Source organism: Vombatus ursinus, unplaced genomic scaffold (assembly GCF_900497805.2).
Source record: "Vombatus ursinus unplaced genomic scaffold, bare-nosed wombat genome assembly UNPS02014158.1, whole genome shotgun sequence".
NCBI classification, from domain to species: Eukaryota; Metazoa; Chordata; class Mammalia; order Diprotodontia; family Vombatidae; genus Vombatus; species Vombatus ursinus.
Genome location: NW_020953936.1, coordinates 7518214 through 7531285, shown reverse-complemented (window position 1 = coordinate 7531285; position 13072 = coordinate 7518214). Strand labels below are relative to the sequence as shown.

General features: G+C 36.2%; 1 protein-coding gene across 3 annotated transcripts in view; it reads left to right on the top strand.

Annotated features, from left to right (window-relative positions):
• The window catches only part of MLLT3 (MLLT3 super elongation complex subunit), a 289127-nt gene extending 277081 nt beyond the window's left edge, over positions 1 to 12046 (top strand). For all 3 annotated transcript variants that reach the window (XM_027859116.1, XM_027859115.1, XM_027859113.1), the window contains 3 exons: positions 1001 to 1072; positions 2594 to 2665; positions 9352 to 12046. In XM_027859116.1, the coding sequence (XP_027714917.1) occupies positions 1001 to 1072; positions 2594 to 2665; positions 9352 to 9483 (276 nt within the window). In that variant the 3' untranslated portion in view covers positions 9484 to 12046. The remainder of the gene's footprint in view (positions 1 to 1000; positions 1073 to 2593; positions 2666 to 9351) is intronic.
• The last annotated feature ends 1026 nt before the right edge of the window (positions 12047 to 13072 follow it).

Genomic DNA, 13072 nt, shown 5'->3' with positions numbered 1-13072 from the left:
TGAGTCAAATGATGAAGTGGCCTCCTAGCCAATTAAGATGATGGTATTAGAGAAAAACAATAGGGATGGGGTTTTAATTTGAAAACATTTCTTTTCTGAGTCTCTCATTTTCTTCATTACTTCATTAGATCTATGATGTCATCAGTATAGATAATGATGCTTCTACCCATGCAGAAAAGTCTTCTACAACTTCTGGTCCTATGCATTTTTTGTCTTTTTCATTTTCTAAGTCCTCTAAAAAGTATCATCTCAATGCATAGAAGTCTGTTCTATGATTCTTTTAAGATTTTGTGGGTAGCAGTGCAGGATTTGGGATTTCACTCTTTCCTTTTTTGGAGGCTCTGTCAGTGTGACCCTGAATGGAAGGTTGAGTGATCTAACATTAGGTAGATCTAACATAAGAAAAAGAATCTAGGAAATCTAACACAATACCACATCAGTTTCTCTGTCATCATTTTTGACTTCACACTTCTAATGGAAACCATTTATGATCAGAAAAATAAATAATAGTGGGCCTCAATGAGAAGAAAGGAAACCGATCCATGAGCAGAATTATTTGTTTGCCTTTCAGAGATGTGTTTGACTTAAACATAGAACTTTCTTAAGGGAAAATGCTCTTTGAATGATGATGATGATGATGATGATGATGATGATGATGATGATGTGATCTTCCCTTTGCAGAGGTAGGGGACTAATAGTGTGGAATATGGCATACACTATCAGGTGTACTCCATGGGTGTTGGTTGGTTTTGCTGAACTGCTGTTTTCCTTTATTCTTTTCTGCAAGAGATGGTCCACTTGGAGAGGGTGGAAAGATATGTTCAGAGATAGATGTCATATAAAAAAGAAAAGATTTCAACAAAATAGGATATTTAAAAAAATGAAAAGTGATTCTTTTACATTGTTCCATGACACATGTGTATGCCTTTGTTTACTTGAATGTTGTTAACCAAGAAGCTTTAGAATACTTGTTTAATAGTGATCTTTCTTTGATCCCTAGATTCTAGAAGTGAAAAGCCCAATAAAGCAAAGCAAATCTGATAAGCAAATAAAGAACGGGGATTGTGACAAGGTAGGTTTTTGGTTCCTGGCTATGAGTTAAGTCATGCAGAGTTAACATATATTTTTTCATTCATTTATATTCTGCTTGATCTCCCTTGGTGCCTTCCACTCTCATTCTCTCTACCAAATGAAGTGCCCAGATGCAATTACATATAAATATATATAATATATATGTATATTATATATATATGAATTATAAAATTGCTGACCTGAGTATTGTCTCAATATTGGGTTTTAATTTTTTTCTTTTTTTATTTATTTTTAATTGATTTATTTTGATTTATCAGCAATCACTTCCGTATGCTTTTGAGTTTAAAATTTTTCTCCCCCTCCCTCCCTACCACCCTCCCCAAGACAGCGTACAATCTGATATTGTGTTTTACTTTTAAAATATTTTTATCTTCCAATGTTTAGTTTGGGTTCACATTATCATTTGGCACAATACCTATACTACAAGGCATTTTCAAAGAAATTTAATTGTGAGACAGAAGATTGAGTTGGTAGGGAGAGGACTGAGTAGCAAGTTAAAATGACATCTAGAATTGTAGTGTGATGCCCTCTGAGAGTGCGCCCATATGTACTAGAAGCCTGACTCTCATTTAATTATCCTAGACTGGAAGAGACTTACTATACTGTAGGGTAGTGACATTCCTTCCAACAACCCTAAGGCTCGCTTAACAAGTCTTTCCTCTGGTTTTATTAGCAGCATACTAAGGGGCTTCCTGTGGAGCCTCCTGCTACATAATGGTCTATGAAACTGACCAGAACGAAAACAGTAAAATGGATAAAGGAGAGAGACGTCCTTCTTCCCTCTGGGGGAATTTTTGACAACTAAAATAAACATTTAGTATTCAGTTACATTTCATGAAAAAAAAGTTGGCAGTGTTCTTTATTTGCCAAGAATGGTTTATTAACGACTAATGCTATGTATGGGCAGGTTAGTATTTTGTCACGAACCGGCATACTACTTATCTGACTTTATGCTGTTTTTGTTTATGATTCAAGAAAAAAGAAAGAATAAAGGAACAATTTTGTGATGCCATTGGAGACCCCACAGGTCTCCTATTTGGTTTCCCTGATTGCCTACTCTTTGGTGATTATTTGAATACCATGAAAAACCCAACATACAAGAAGTCGCCGGTGTGAATTCCATTGATTTAAAGATATTCTTTGGGCAAAATGTAATTACTCATGGGGCAGCATTTTTCACTTTGAGATTATGGAAGTTGCCCTTGTGTAGTAATATCTTTAAAGTTAATCCGCTGCTATTGCTGCCTTTTGTGCCTTGAAGGGAATATGGCTAATGGATATGTTATTATCTGTGTGTGTATACCTGGCCACAGAGACTACTGTAAAAGTACTTCTGTACTTATGTGAGGATTGTTTTTTTCATCCGTGCTTCATGACTTAAAATTAATCAGACCAATTTGGAAAGCCAGAACAGCTGGGAACTAGGTGGTAGAATGTGGTATATCCAGTCGCTTCTTAAAGTTTTTGATTTTCTTAAGGGGCGATTGTCTTTCTTTTTCAGGCATATCTAGATGAACTAGTAGAACTCCATAGAAGGTTAATGACGTTGCGGGAACGACATGTTCTTCAACAGGTGAGTACTGCTATGGCCCTTTCCATATGTCACATAGCCAGTGAGTCTTCCTTGTGCTGTCTATATAACAAATAGCACCCAGCAAACTTTTCATATCACCTAAAGAAGTAGTTGATTTACATTACCACCCGGCTGCTCTTTGGCTCTGAATCAATTGAATGATTTTTTTTGAAGGGGGCATAGATAGTAGGCCAGTGGAAAATGGGGACCCATGAAAGTGAAGTTTAACATTGCCATTGTAATTTACTGATCACAGTCAGTGGCTACATTAACTGAGGTGTGGGAAGGGGATAATAGGAGTGTGAAACCCTTAGGGCAGAACTTCTGATTTCATGGAAAGGCAGCAATAAGAATTTCAGTCACATGTTGTTAACATTTATGATTCAATTAGGGAGCCAATTACCAGTACCATGCTATGAAAAACAAACATTTTTGTTATTTCTTTTATCTTCTGCAACCCTAAATCGATTATCATGTATCCAGCTGTGGAACTCTTAAGGAACATAATCACTTCTATTAGGACCATGTTGTGTTCTTAAAAAAATAGAGGACAATTCTTACATTTTTGTATGATTGCACATATGGGCCTTATGCATGTATTTCCAGTGGTTAGAGAGAAAATAATTTCCTTTTATACCCAAGCAGAAAATAATATATTCTCAATCTCAGGTGAATTCATATGCTGCCATATTGTTTTTATATCTTTATTTTCATTACCTCCAAAGGAATTTCAGGGGATGCTTAATTCACCTTTAAAAAAAAATTAGGTCTGATTATTGTGCATGCATTTTTGTTTAAATCTCCAAATAGATTAAAGTTTCTTAACCAGCCAAGTTATCTCTTTGGTCTTATATTCTTTCTAACCCTTCCAAGGTTTTCTGAACAAAAGAGCAGATCTAGAATTCTTAATGGGGGGGTGAGGCAAGAGGCTTTTATTTAAAATAGGCTTGTATATGGGAAGCAGAATGCATATAGGACCAAGGAACCAGAACTAGAAATGAACTGAGGGTCTATCTTTTCCCACCCTTTCATTTACAAATGAGGAAACTCAAGGAGGTCAAGTAACTTTCCCAAAGTAGTAAATGCTAGAGATGAGATTTGAACCCAGGTTCCTTTAGTATGCCATTGGTCTTTCTAGTATACCATATTGCCTCGTATTATTTATTGTGGTTGTTTTTAGTAGGTTTTTACTATGCTTCCTCACTTGTAGAATTTCAATTTGTTTTGTTTGTTTTTCAGTAAATCTTTGTGGTTTCGTTTGTTGTTATTTCATTAGTCTTCATTTTTCCCATCCAACTCCCATCTCCCTCCCCATGAACTAATTCTGAATGACTGCAATTCCCTTTTCCAAAAAGGAAATGTTTAAATTGACCCCAACCAATGGAGGAGACCATATCCCATTGAATCTGTTAATTCTTTCGAGCATAGAATCCAATTTTAAAAGGAGAGGGAGAGATTTGGATTGAGCTGGACAGAGAGGTCACTTAATGTAATTCCAAAGGGGCAGTTGCTCCATAACCCAGATTTGAGGGATCCCAAAGCTCCATTTCACACAATAAATTGCATTGTATATAATCAACTCTCAAAGACTGTGTTTGCCCCAGGGCACCCGCCTTTTGTTAATCTGCCCCAGATTGGAAGGATTTCACAAAGCAATCCAGGCAAATACCATGCTGCCAGGATACTCAGCAAAGTCTCCAGGCAGACATTCACAGTGAGTCCTGCCTTTCCCATTTCTTCTTATTTCCCAAGTACAAAAGCACTGCCTAATTCCAAGGGCAGCTGCAGAGAGATGGTAGTTCTTATCCAAATTCTATATATGGATAAAATGTAAAGTTGGAGGGAAAGAGGCCAATAAATCATTATTATTACATTTACTCCATTCCGTTTCTAAGATCTCCAAATATCCTTCTTACTCATCCAGTCTCTTCAGTTTCCATAGGGAGGATAAAAGCTAAAACAATAGAAAATGTCTTTCAATGACTTCTCTTGGGGGTGTTATCAGTGTCAAGGTTAGCATTCCCCTTTATTCTGACCAAAGAACAGTGAGGAGGGTGCCTGACTACAAGGCTAAATCTAAATGGATAACCTTGGTAATAATAAGGGGGACACAGGGGGAGTAGCTATGAATTTTTAACCTGGCATAAAGGCACTCCAGGGCACATATTGTTTCACCCTAATTGCATTTCTTGGACTATTGAAAGCACTCTGTCTTTGGCCTTTTGCCTTGTAATGCATCTGAAGCGTGTGATTATGAGACCATGATGCATGTCCTGTCATGGTTTACTGCTTAATTAATTCCTATTGTAAAACTTAGGGTTATTGAGTACTAATGCTATTCTCCGCCTTGTGAGCTTCTCATTTTGCAAATTGCATTCCATAAATGCTCATGCGCTCTTTTTAGTGGATACATTCAAAGCAAAGTTCACAGTGGACCAGGTTCCCATTCCAACCATTTCTGTGGCTCTTCCGTGTAACTTTCCTATTAAAAAAAAAATCTGACTCTGAGGAGTCTGCACAGAAGTGGGTTTTGTTATCATCATCATCATCATCATCATCATGATTTATTTGTGTGCCTGAATAAGGAATAAAAAGAGCTAGACTTTTCACTTTTTTGTTGAAGAAGCCTTCCAAAGGCTCAAGATACGTGGTAACTGAAATCATAGGATTATAGATTTTGAACTGTGAGGTACCTTTAAGATCATCTAGTCCAATTTCCTCATTTTTAAAGGCTGATGAGGTTAAATGACTTGTTATAAGATCACATAGATAGTAAGTGTCATAAGCAAGATTCCAACCCAGGTCCTCTGACTATGCATCCATCCTCAGTTCTTTCCACTGTGCCACGCTTCCACATTTCAATGGAAATATGTCATAGAAGATGTATATAACCATCTCAAGAGTTTTCTTGCTTACAGGAAGATTTCCCCCACTTTAAAAAAAAAAAACGTACATGATACTTGTGTATGTGTTCTAAAAGTATGTAAATGAAGAAGAATCTTGGCAATCAAAAGCTTGATTCATGCTAGGGCAAAACTAGCCACAACAGGGTTTCTTTCCCTTATGATTGGTCTGTGGATAGATTTTAGGGAGTCCATGAATTTTGATGGGGAGGGCAAGAATTAATAACTTTAAAAATTAACCTTCGGTTTCCTTTGTAATTCTGTGTATTTTATTTCTGCATTTTAAAATATTATTCCAAGGAGGGCATCCTTAGCTTTCCCAAAGAGATCCATAACACAAAAGAACTCCAGAACCACAGCAACCCTATGTCACTATTGCATGCCCACAAAGGAAGGGCATTTCAAACCCCTCCTGGTGATCAGCCAAACACAAATTCTGATTTTAATGCAATACAAATGATGATAATGATGACAATAATAATTGACAATGATGACAGTGCTTTTACTTTTTATAATTAAGAATGGATGGAAACCACCTAAGTAGATCTCATAGTTTAGAAAAAAAAAAGACACAACGCAAAGCATGCATTTTACCCGTAAGAGTCTGACGTGGCTAGAAGTAATCAGTCTCATATGTGTTCACATTCCCCATCATCTGAAAAATGAATTTCAGAGCTTATTTTACTTCTCCTGCTCCCCCACTATAATCCTCTGTCTATTTTTTCCCCATGCGATCACTCTAGATTTTATTGTTATTATTACTATTGTTATTGTTGAGGGGAGGGACTTAAAGACAGATTAATTATTGCAATGTGATAAATGGAAATCAAATGGAGGTAGAGCCACATTTTATATATAGACTTGTACATTAATATATAAAAAGTAGAATGAGTCAGTCCTGGGTGCCTGTGTCATTGCAATATAGCATTTTCTTATAGTGCTTCTGACATTCTGTCATCCTTCTTGGCAGAGCACCAAAACTTATTTTTCTTTATAAAGTATTTTTGACTTGATTGAGGATGGGTCTGCAGGCACTAATACCTCATACCATTAATGTTGCTCCCTCTGGCAGGTAGTAATGAATTCCCTAGAAGGTTGCTGCTACTTGTCTTGCTCTCTGGCTCAACTGTGATGTGTTCTTGTAGGCTCACAAAAACTTGTGTTTGTTTTGGTGAAATTTGTCAGATGCCCTTTATTTTTCTGTGAACATGGATAATAAGAAGGGAGAAGGGATGAGAGGAAAGATAAGTGGAAAGAAAGAGGAAAGATTTGGCAAGGGTTAGAATAACTGTTACTCTAACTGAACCTGAAAGTTTAAGAATTGATATTACATCATGAATATGGTTGGACATGGGGAAAAATTTTTTTTAATGACTGTTTTTAGTTGCCTTATAAAACCTGGCATTTTTAGGCATGCAATCCCTTATAGCCTCTTCTCTAACAGCCCCTAGTCTTCTGTCCATTTAGTATTATTTTTTTTAACCTTTCTCTAGATCAAGTTTTTCTGCCAACTTTTGACAGCATAAGGACCAGACTTAGACACAATATTCCAGTAACCTGTTCAAAATGCAAAAGAATGTTTACTGGTTCTCTCATGTCATACACTGGGATAGATGGAAGTTAGATTAAATTCTAGTTTGTTCCTCATAATTAACATCCCTAAAGTATAGCTCTGATTCTGTATAAAGGATACCTTGGGATTCTTGGGATGAGCCAATAAAACTCAAAAGCTTGGCTCTGTGTCTGAGGTGCCATACTGTTACAGCCAGTGTATGGAGCCAGGAAAAAAGAATGACCAACACTTATTTTTTGATTCATTTCATATTCATTGATTCTTTTCAAGAAACTGAGACATGCTGAAGTTAGGGCCAATGCTAAAACATCACTGCTCTTAGCCTTAGAAAATCTGGGTTCAGGTTCTATCTCTGTTATTTACTAGCTGAGCAGAAAAGTCATTGAACCTCTGAGCCTTATTTTCTCAATCTGTAAAATTAGGGTAATAATCCTTGTACTTATAGGTTTAAGTTATCTACCTATAATTTAAAGTGGCTGTTTTCTATAACTTAATTTTTATTATAAATGAGATTTCTCTCTTAAGAGGTGAAAAAAATCCTTATCAACTGTAACCATTAAACTGGACATAGAAAGTAAAGGTCACCTTATTGTCACATAAAAATAGAACTGGAATGACTTGGGAAATAAAATATTGAATGGAGGCAAGGGAGGTTCTTTGCAGGTTGGGTGAATCACTTTAGTGTTGCAGTGAAAATCCAGATCTATGAACAATAGCTCAATGAAAATGAGTGAGATATAGAAACTGCCAAGTTTATAGGATATAGCACTAAGGGACTTTAGAGATTATCCAGTCCAACCTCTTCATTTTGCCTCAAAGGAAACTGAAGCCCTAAGAGGTTAATTGAATCATTCGCAGGTCATATGAGTAGTGAGTGACAGAGCCTGCATTTAAACCCATATCCTTTAATTCCAAATCAGGAGGTTCCCTCTCCTAACCCTTTCCCTTTCCCCTCACTATATTATGCTGCCTGCAAGTCTTAAGGTGTATCTATTAAGGTAAGATATTAATTATTAAAATTATGATTGTCCCAAGATAAGGAAAAGATTATAGTTCAGTGCTAGGGAATCCTTTAAACCTTTATTGTTGTATTATTTTTCCTATCAAGAGTCATTGACTTGAAGGGGAAATGGTGGTAGTTGAAATTAATTAAATGCCCCATATTATAAATAAAAAGAATAGCGTGGTTTTCATTTTTCTTGTTGTTGCAGTGGGTGAGTTAAAAGTTTTGAGTAAACTGAGACTGGGAAATATAATAACCCTTTAGTTAATAAACATGAATTGTAATTGTATTTCCATTCTGTACTGTGAATTGAAGAAAGATGTGCCAGAGCAAGATAGGGAGTTGAGGGTAAGGAAACAGTTATCTGAAGCAAGAAAGGTAAGTAGAAGAGAGTGAAATAAGCAAAAATAGCCAGGATCTACTCAAACAAATGTTTATAAAACTCCTGTGATGTTAGCTAGGCCCTGGAGATACAATAAAGATGAGGACCATCACTTTGTTTTGACCTCACAGTTCATAATTCAATAGATCCTAATCAACATATGCATTTCCCTTTCCATAATTACCTCCCACTGGGCTCTCAGTTCCTCTATAACACAACTGCCTAGGCTTCTACCTAATCGGGAGATAACTGATATCTTTATTGAAGATGCTCACCCCCTTCGATAAACACTATGATTACCATTTCCAATCAATCAATCATAGCTTATTGAATGAATCTCAGAACCTTTATTTGGGTTTTAGAAATTAAATACTGATCTCCAAATTCCTTGAAGAATGGCATGGTCATGTACTAGTTTTTCTGATATTTTTTCCTTTAAATTCCTTTTAGTGTCCTCACATTATAATTTTCCCACCCTTAGGGGGGAAGGGTGCCAAGTATATACACATAGAGAGGATACCAGTGTATAATTTTTTTTAAAGCTGGTTATGCATTTTAAAGGGTATGAGTGATAAATGGCGAAAGGCACTCAGTTGCTGATATTAAAGACAGTATGTCTTTCCTTAAACGGCAGACTTGCCAGTGAATACAGATCAATAGATGTGCCACTCCCTATAGGGTCTTCTTGATGTAAATAAAAAATATATCAGGACATGAAGAATTACTGTGGCTACTGAACTAAAACTATGTCTCCATCTTTCCCTCTTTTCCCCTGTCCTTTTCTCCTGCTCATTTCTGAAACTTTCTCCTCTTTTATTTTGCCAGATTGTAAACCTTATAGAAGAAACTGGACACTTTCATATCACGAACACAACCTTTGACTTTGACCTTTGCTCTCTGGATAAAACCACAGTCCGTAAACTACAGAGTTACCTGGAAACATCTGGAACATCCTGAGGATACAGCAACTGGATACATCGAAAACTATCGGGGCTCTTTTTTTTTTTTTTGGTTGTGGTTTTTTTTTTTTTAATATGAAACACTCAGAATGATGCAACCAAAAGGAAAAAAATAAAAATGAAACAACCCTCTTCAGCTTTATTTTTCTTTAAAGCCAGTCATCATCTCTTGATAAAGGAGAGAGGTTAAGTGACAAGACTCAGAGGATCGCTCTTCTTACCAAGGAAATACTCCAGAAGAGTTAGCCTGGATAGCCTTGAAAAAAGTTTCAAAACAAAACAAAAAACTCGTTCTTAATGAATGTGTATGGTATCATGTATCTCTCTGTGGGGTTCCATTCCACAGGATGAATACATGTTCAACACACTGCCTTATAACTGATCTATTTATTATTGCATACAGCTATTCTAATGTCATTGAGGGAATGACACTACCAGATGTCATAGCTACTCGAGTCCCACCTATGCTCCTTTGATGCAGGACCAGTGCCCAGTGACCTTACCCATTTTTATGCCACTTACTGATGACTTTTCTTAGTCACTTGAAACGTTAAGATCTTGTTTCTCTGTCTTTTTTTTTTTTTCTCCCAGTTCTGCAAACAAAGTACTAATTGGGAAGGAGGAGGGACCAAACAGTAGTCCTGATTTTCTTTGGGGTCTTTCTGCTTTGAGTTGGATCCAGTCTGTCTGTATCCATACATTGATCTTGGATCATGGTAGAAAATGCACCAAATAGGACCATATGATTTGTTCTCTAGCCTTAGTCAATAAACAAGTAAGACTTTTTTCTTAACAAACAAAAAAACACAAAAAGCAAAAAGTGTTACTGTAAACTGTCCCAAATTCAGCATTGTTGACCTGTCATCAACATTCTTGTGTCTGTTTATCTGGAAGTGAATGCATTCCACAGGATCGTTAATTTTTTAAAGGAAAAAAAAAAGAATACTGGTCCTGTTTTCTAAAGAAACTTTGTAGAAAATTCTTAATTTGAAACTATTTATTAGTTGGAATTTTCAACACTCTACTGCTGCCCATGTGTTACGTACCTTTTTCATAAAACTGGGATAAGAGAGTTTTGTTTGTTAACATAATCTTCTTAGACTTTTTTTTAACCTTTGAAAAATTAAAATCCTTTCTTTGAAAAAAATTCTTTGTTGTTCTACAATGACATTAGATTATGGACTGACTTGCAGTTTCAGCAGTTCAGGAGCTATTTAGGTAGCATACTTGAGTTTCCAGAAGAATTTCTTCAGTTGCTGAAAAGAGGGTGATTGTTTCATTATCTGATGAACCCTTATGTTTAAACTAGGAGGGGCCCTGTCCTGTGGCATGTAAAACAAAGCAGATGATTTTTTTTCAAAGGTGGGGGGGAAGGCCAAAATATTTTTGATGCTGTTACTCCATCCTCTCCATGGATCCCCTAAGTCATTGTTTTAGAACCTCATCCCTCTGAAAGGAAGAGGAATAAAGAAATACTTCTGGATCCAAAGGTTTGTTCAATGGATCGGCTTTAAGGAAACATGATACTTGTTGATAGATCAGTATCTCTCATGTTTACTTACATGCCAGATACCGTCTTTTACATATTGGGATTAGTGTCTGTATAGTAAGTGGTATTTCCAGGCATCCATTAATGTAAATGCGGATTCATAGTGGAGTTATTTCTACATAATCAAAATTGGAATTTTTTTCATTGTTTCTTTACGTCCAAAGAGAAGACTTTGTTTTTTTTTCTTTTAAAAAAATCTTAAATTATGATTCAAACCATGCTCCATGGAAGGTCTCTGTAAGGCTTCTTCCAAAAGAACAAGTGTACTTTTTTCAGTAATGTTATGACTCTTAATGATGATTGGCATGAAACTTACTTGAAGCATTTGTTGTTGTTGAGTCCACATTTCAATGTGCAATTGCAGAAGAATCTTCTTTCTGAATCATTTTGGACATTTGGTGGTTGATGTTGGGTTTTGTGTAGGTTTGGCTTTTTTTTTTTAACATTGTGGGGCTAGGGGAGGGTCAATGTTTATATGAAACCATTTGCAAATTTTCAAAGCAATCTTTAAGAAAAATGTTGAACTCCTAGTACACAGTCAACTTGGTATCTTTTTATTAGTTAAACCCAATACTTACATATGTAGTTTGGACCATTTTGACTTTTCTAACTAAATTTTGTGGCAAAAACTCAGAATTTGGGGAGGGGAATAACTGCATCCCTTTTATAGAACTGTTATTTACATAAAAACATTTCATCTACAGACTTAATAATAACCAAGCACAAAGAAAATATAAGTAATGTTCCAAAGGGAAAGATGGGAAAAATTAAAGGTACCTACTTTGGAGATGAGCTTAGACCCACATATAGGAAATTCATTAATTGCCTTGAAAATTTTGCCAAAACAAAAGTCTCTGATCTGTTGTTAACATTGGGAAGAATGTAAATATTCCCTGTTCTTGGTGACAGTAAAATGAGTTTTCCACAAAATTTTGATAGAACAAGAGTCATGCGGTGTTGATCTTTTTTAAAAAAAGTTTTACATTAGCTATTTTCATCTAATTTTGTATGCAGAAACAATAAATCCTTTTTTCAATTATTTACAATTAGTCATACTTCTCTTAAAGTAACCCACATAGAGCTACCACATTTATAAATGCTTATCTTGCGAATTTGTTAAAATGTTGTTTAGCATGCACTTTATCCTGGTAATAGTAACTTTGATACTTTAACTACAAGATGGTGTTTTGAGGGGGGGGATTAGTCACATATTTTTATGCATTTAACCTATATATGTAAACGCTTCTACTGCTATGCTATTCCTTTTGTTCATTACCATGATGATAATGCCCCGCTGGGTTCTGGAAGACTATTCCAGTAGGCTGGACATTCTGGAAAGTCTATGAAGCTCTAAATGGTGTAAACCTAGTAACACCTGAGGATGAAAAGGTCATCGTCAGAGGTCTGTCTACAAGATGATGGATGTTTTTTAGCCAAGATACTTGTGAAACAGCCTAAGATGTAGTGGCCTTTTAACCTACATCAATGGAGAGTGGACCCACACTAAAAAAATCATGCACATCTGATTTCATCAGCTAGGATAGGAACTCTTAGTATGGGACCTCCTTTCACCAGATTCGATTGAAATCTGTCTAAACTTATTAGATAAGTTATAGTTTAGATGATTTGCCCATGGCCACATAAGTAGTGTCAGAGGTGAAATTTGAGCTCAGGTCTCCTTGACTCCAAACCCTAGCATTTATTAAGTACATACTATACTCCTGGCAAGATACTAAGTGATGGGATAACAAAGAAAGGCAAAAACACACAACACAGGCCCTGCTCTCAAGGATCTCATGTTAATGAAGGAGACGTGACAATAACTATACACAATGTATATACAGTGTAAATAAAAGGTAATCTGGGAGGGAAGGTATTGAGGTAAGTGTGGGTGGGGGAACCTTGAATTTTGCAGAATGGATATTTGAGGTGTCTTTGGAGAAGTCAGGAAGGAGAGAATTCCAGGCCTAGGGGACAGCCAGTGAAAAGGCATGGGGTTGGGAGCTAGACTGTCTTGTGTAAAGAATAGACATGTGTA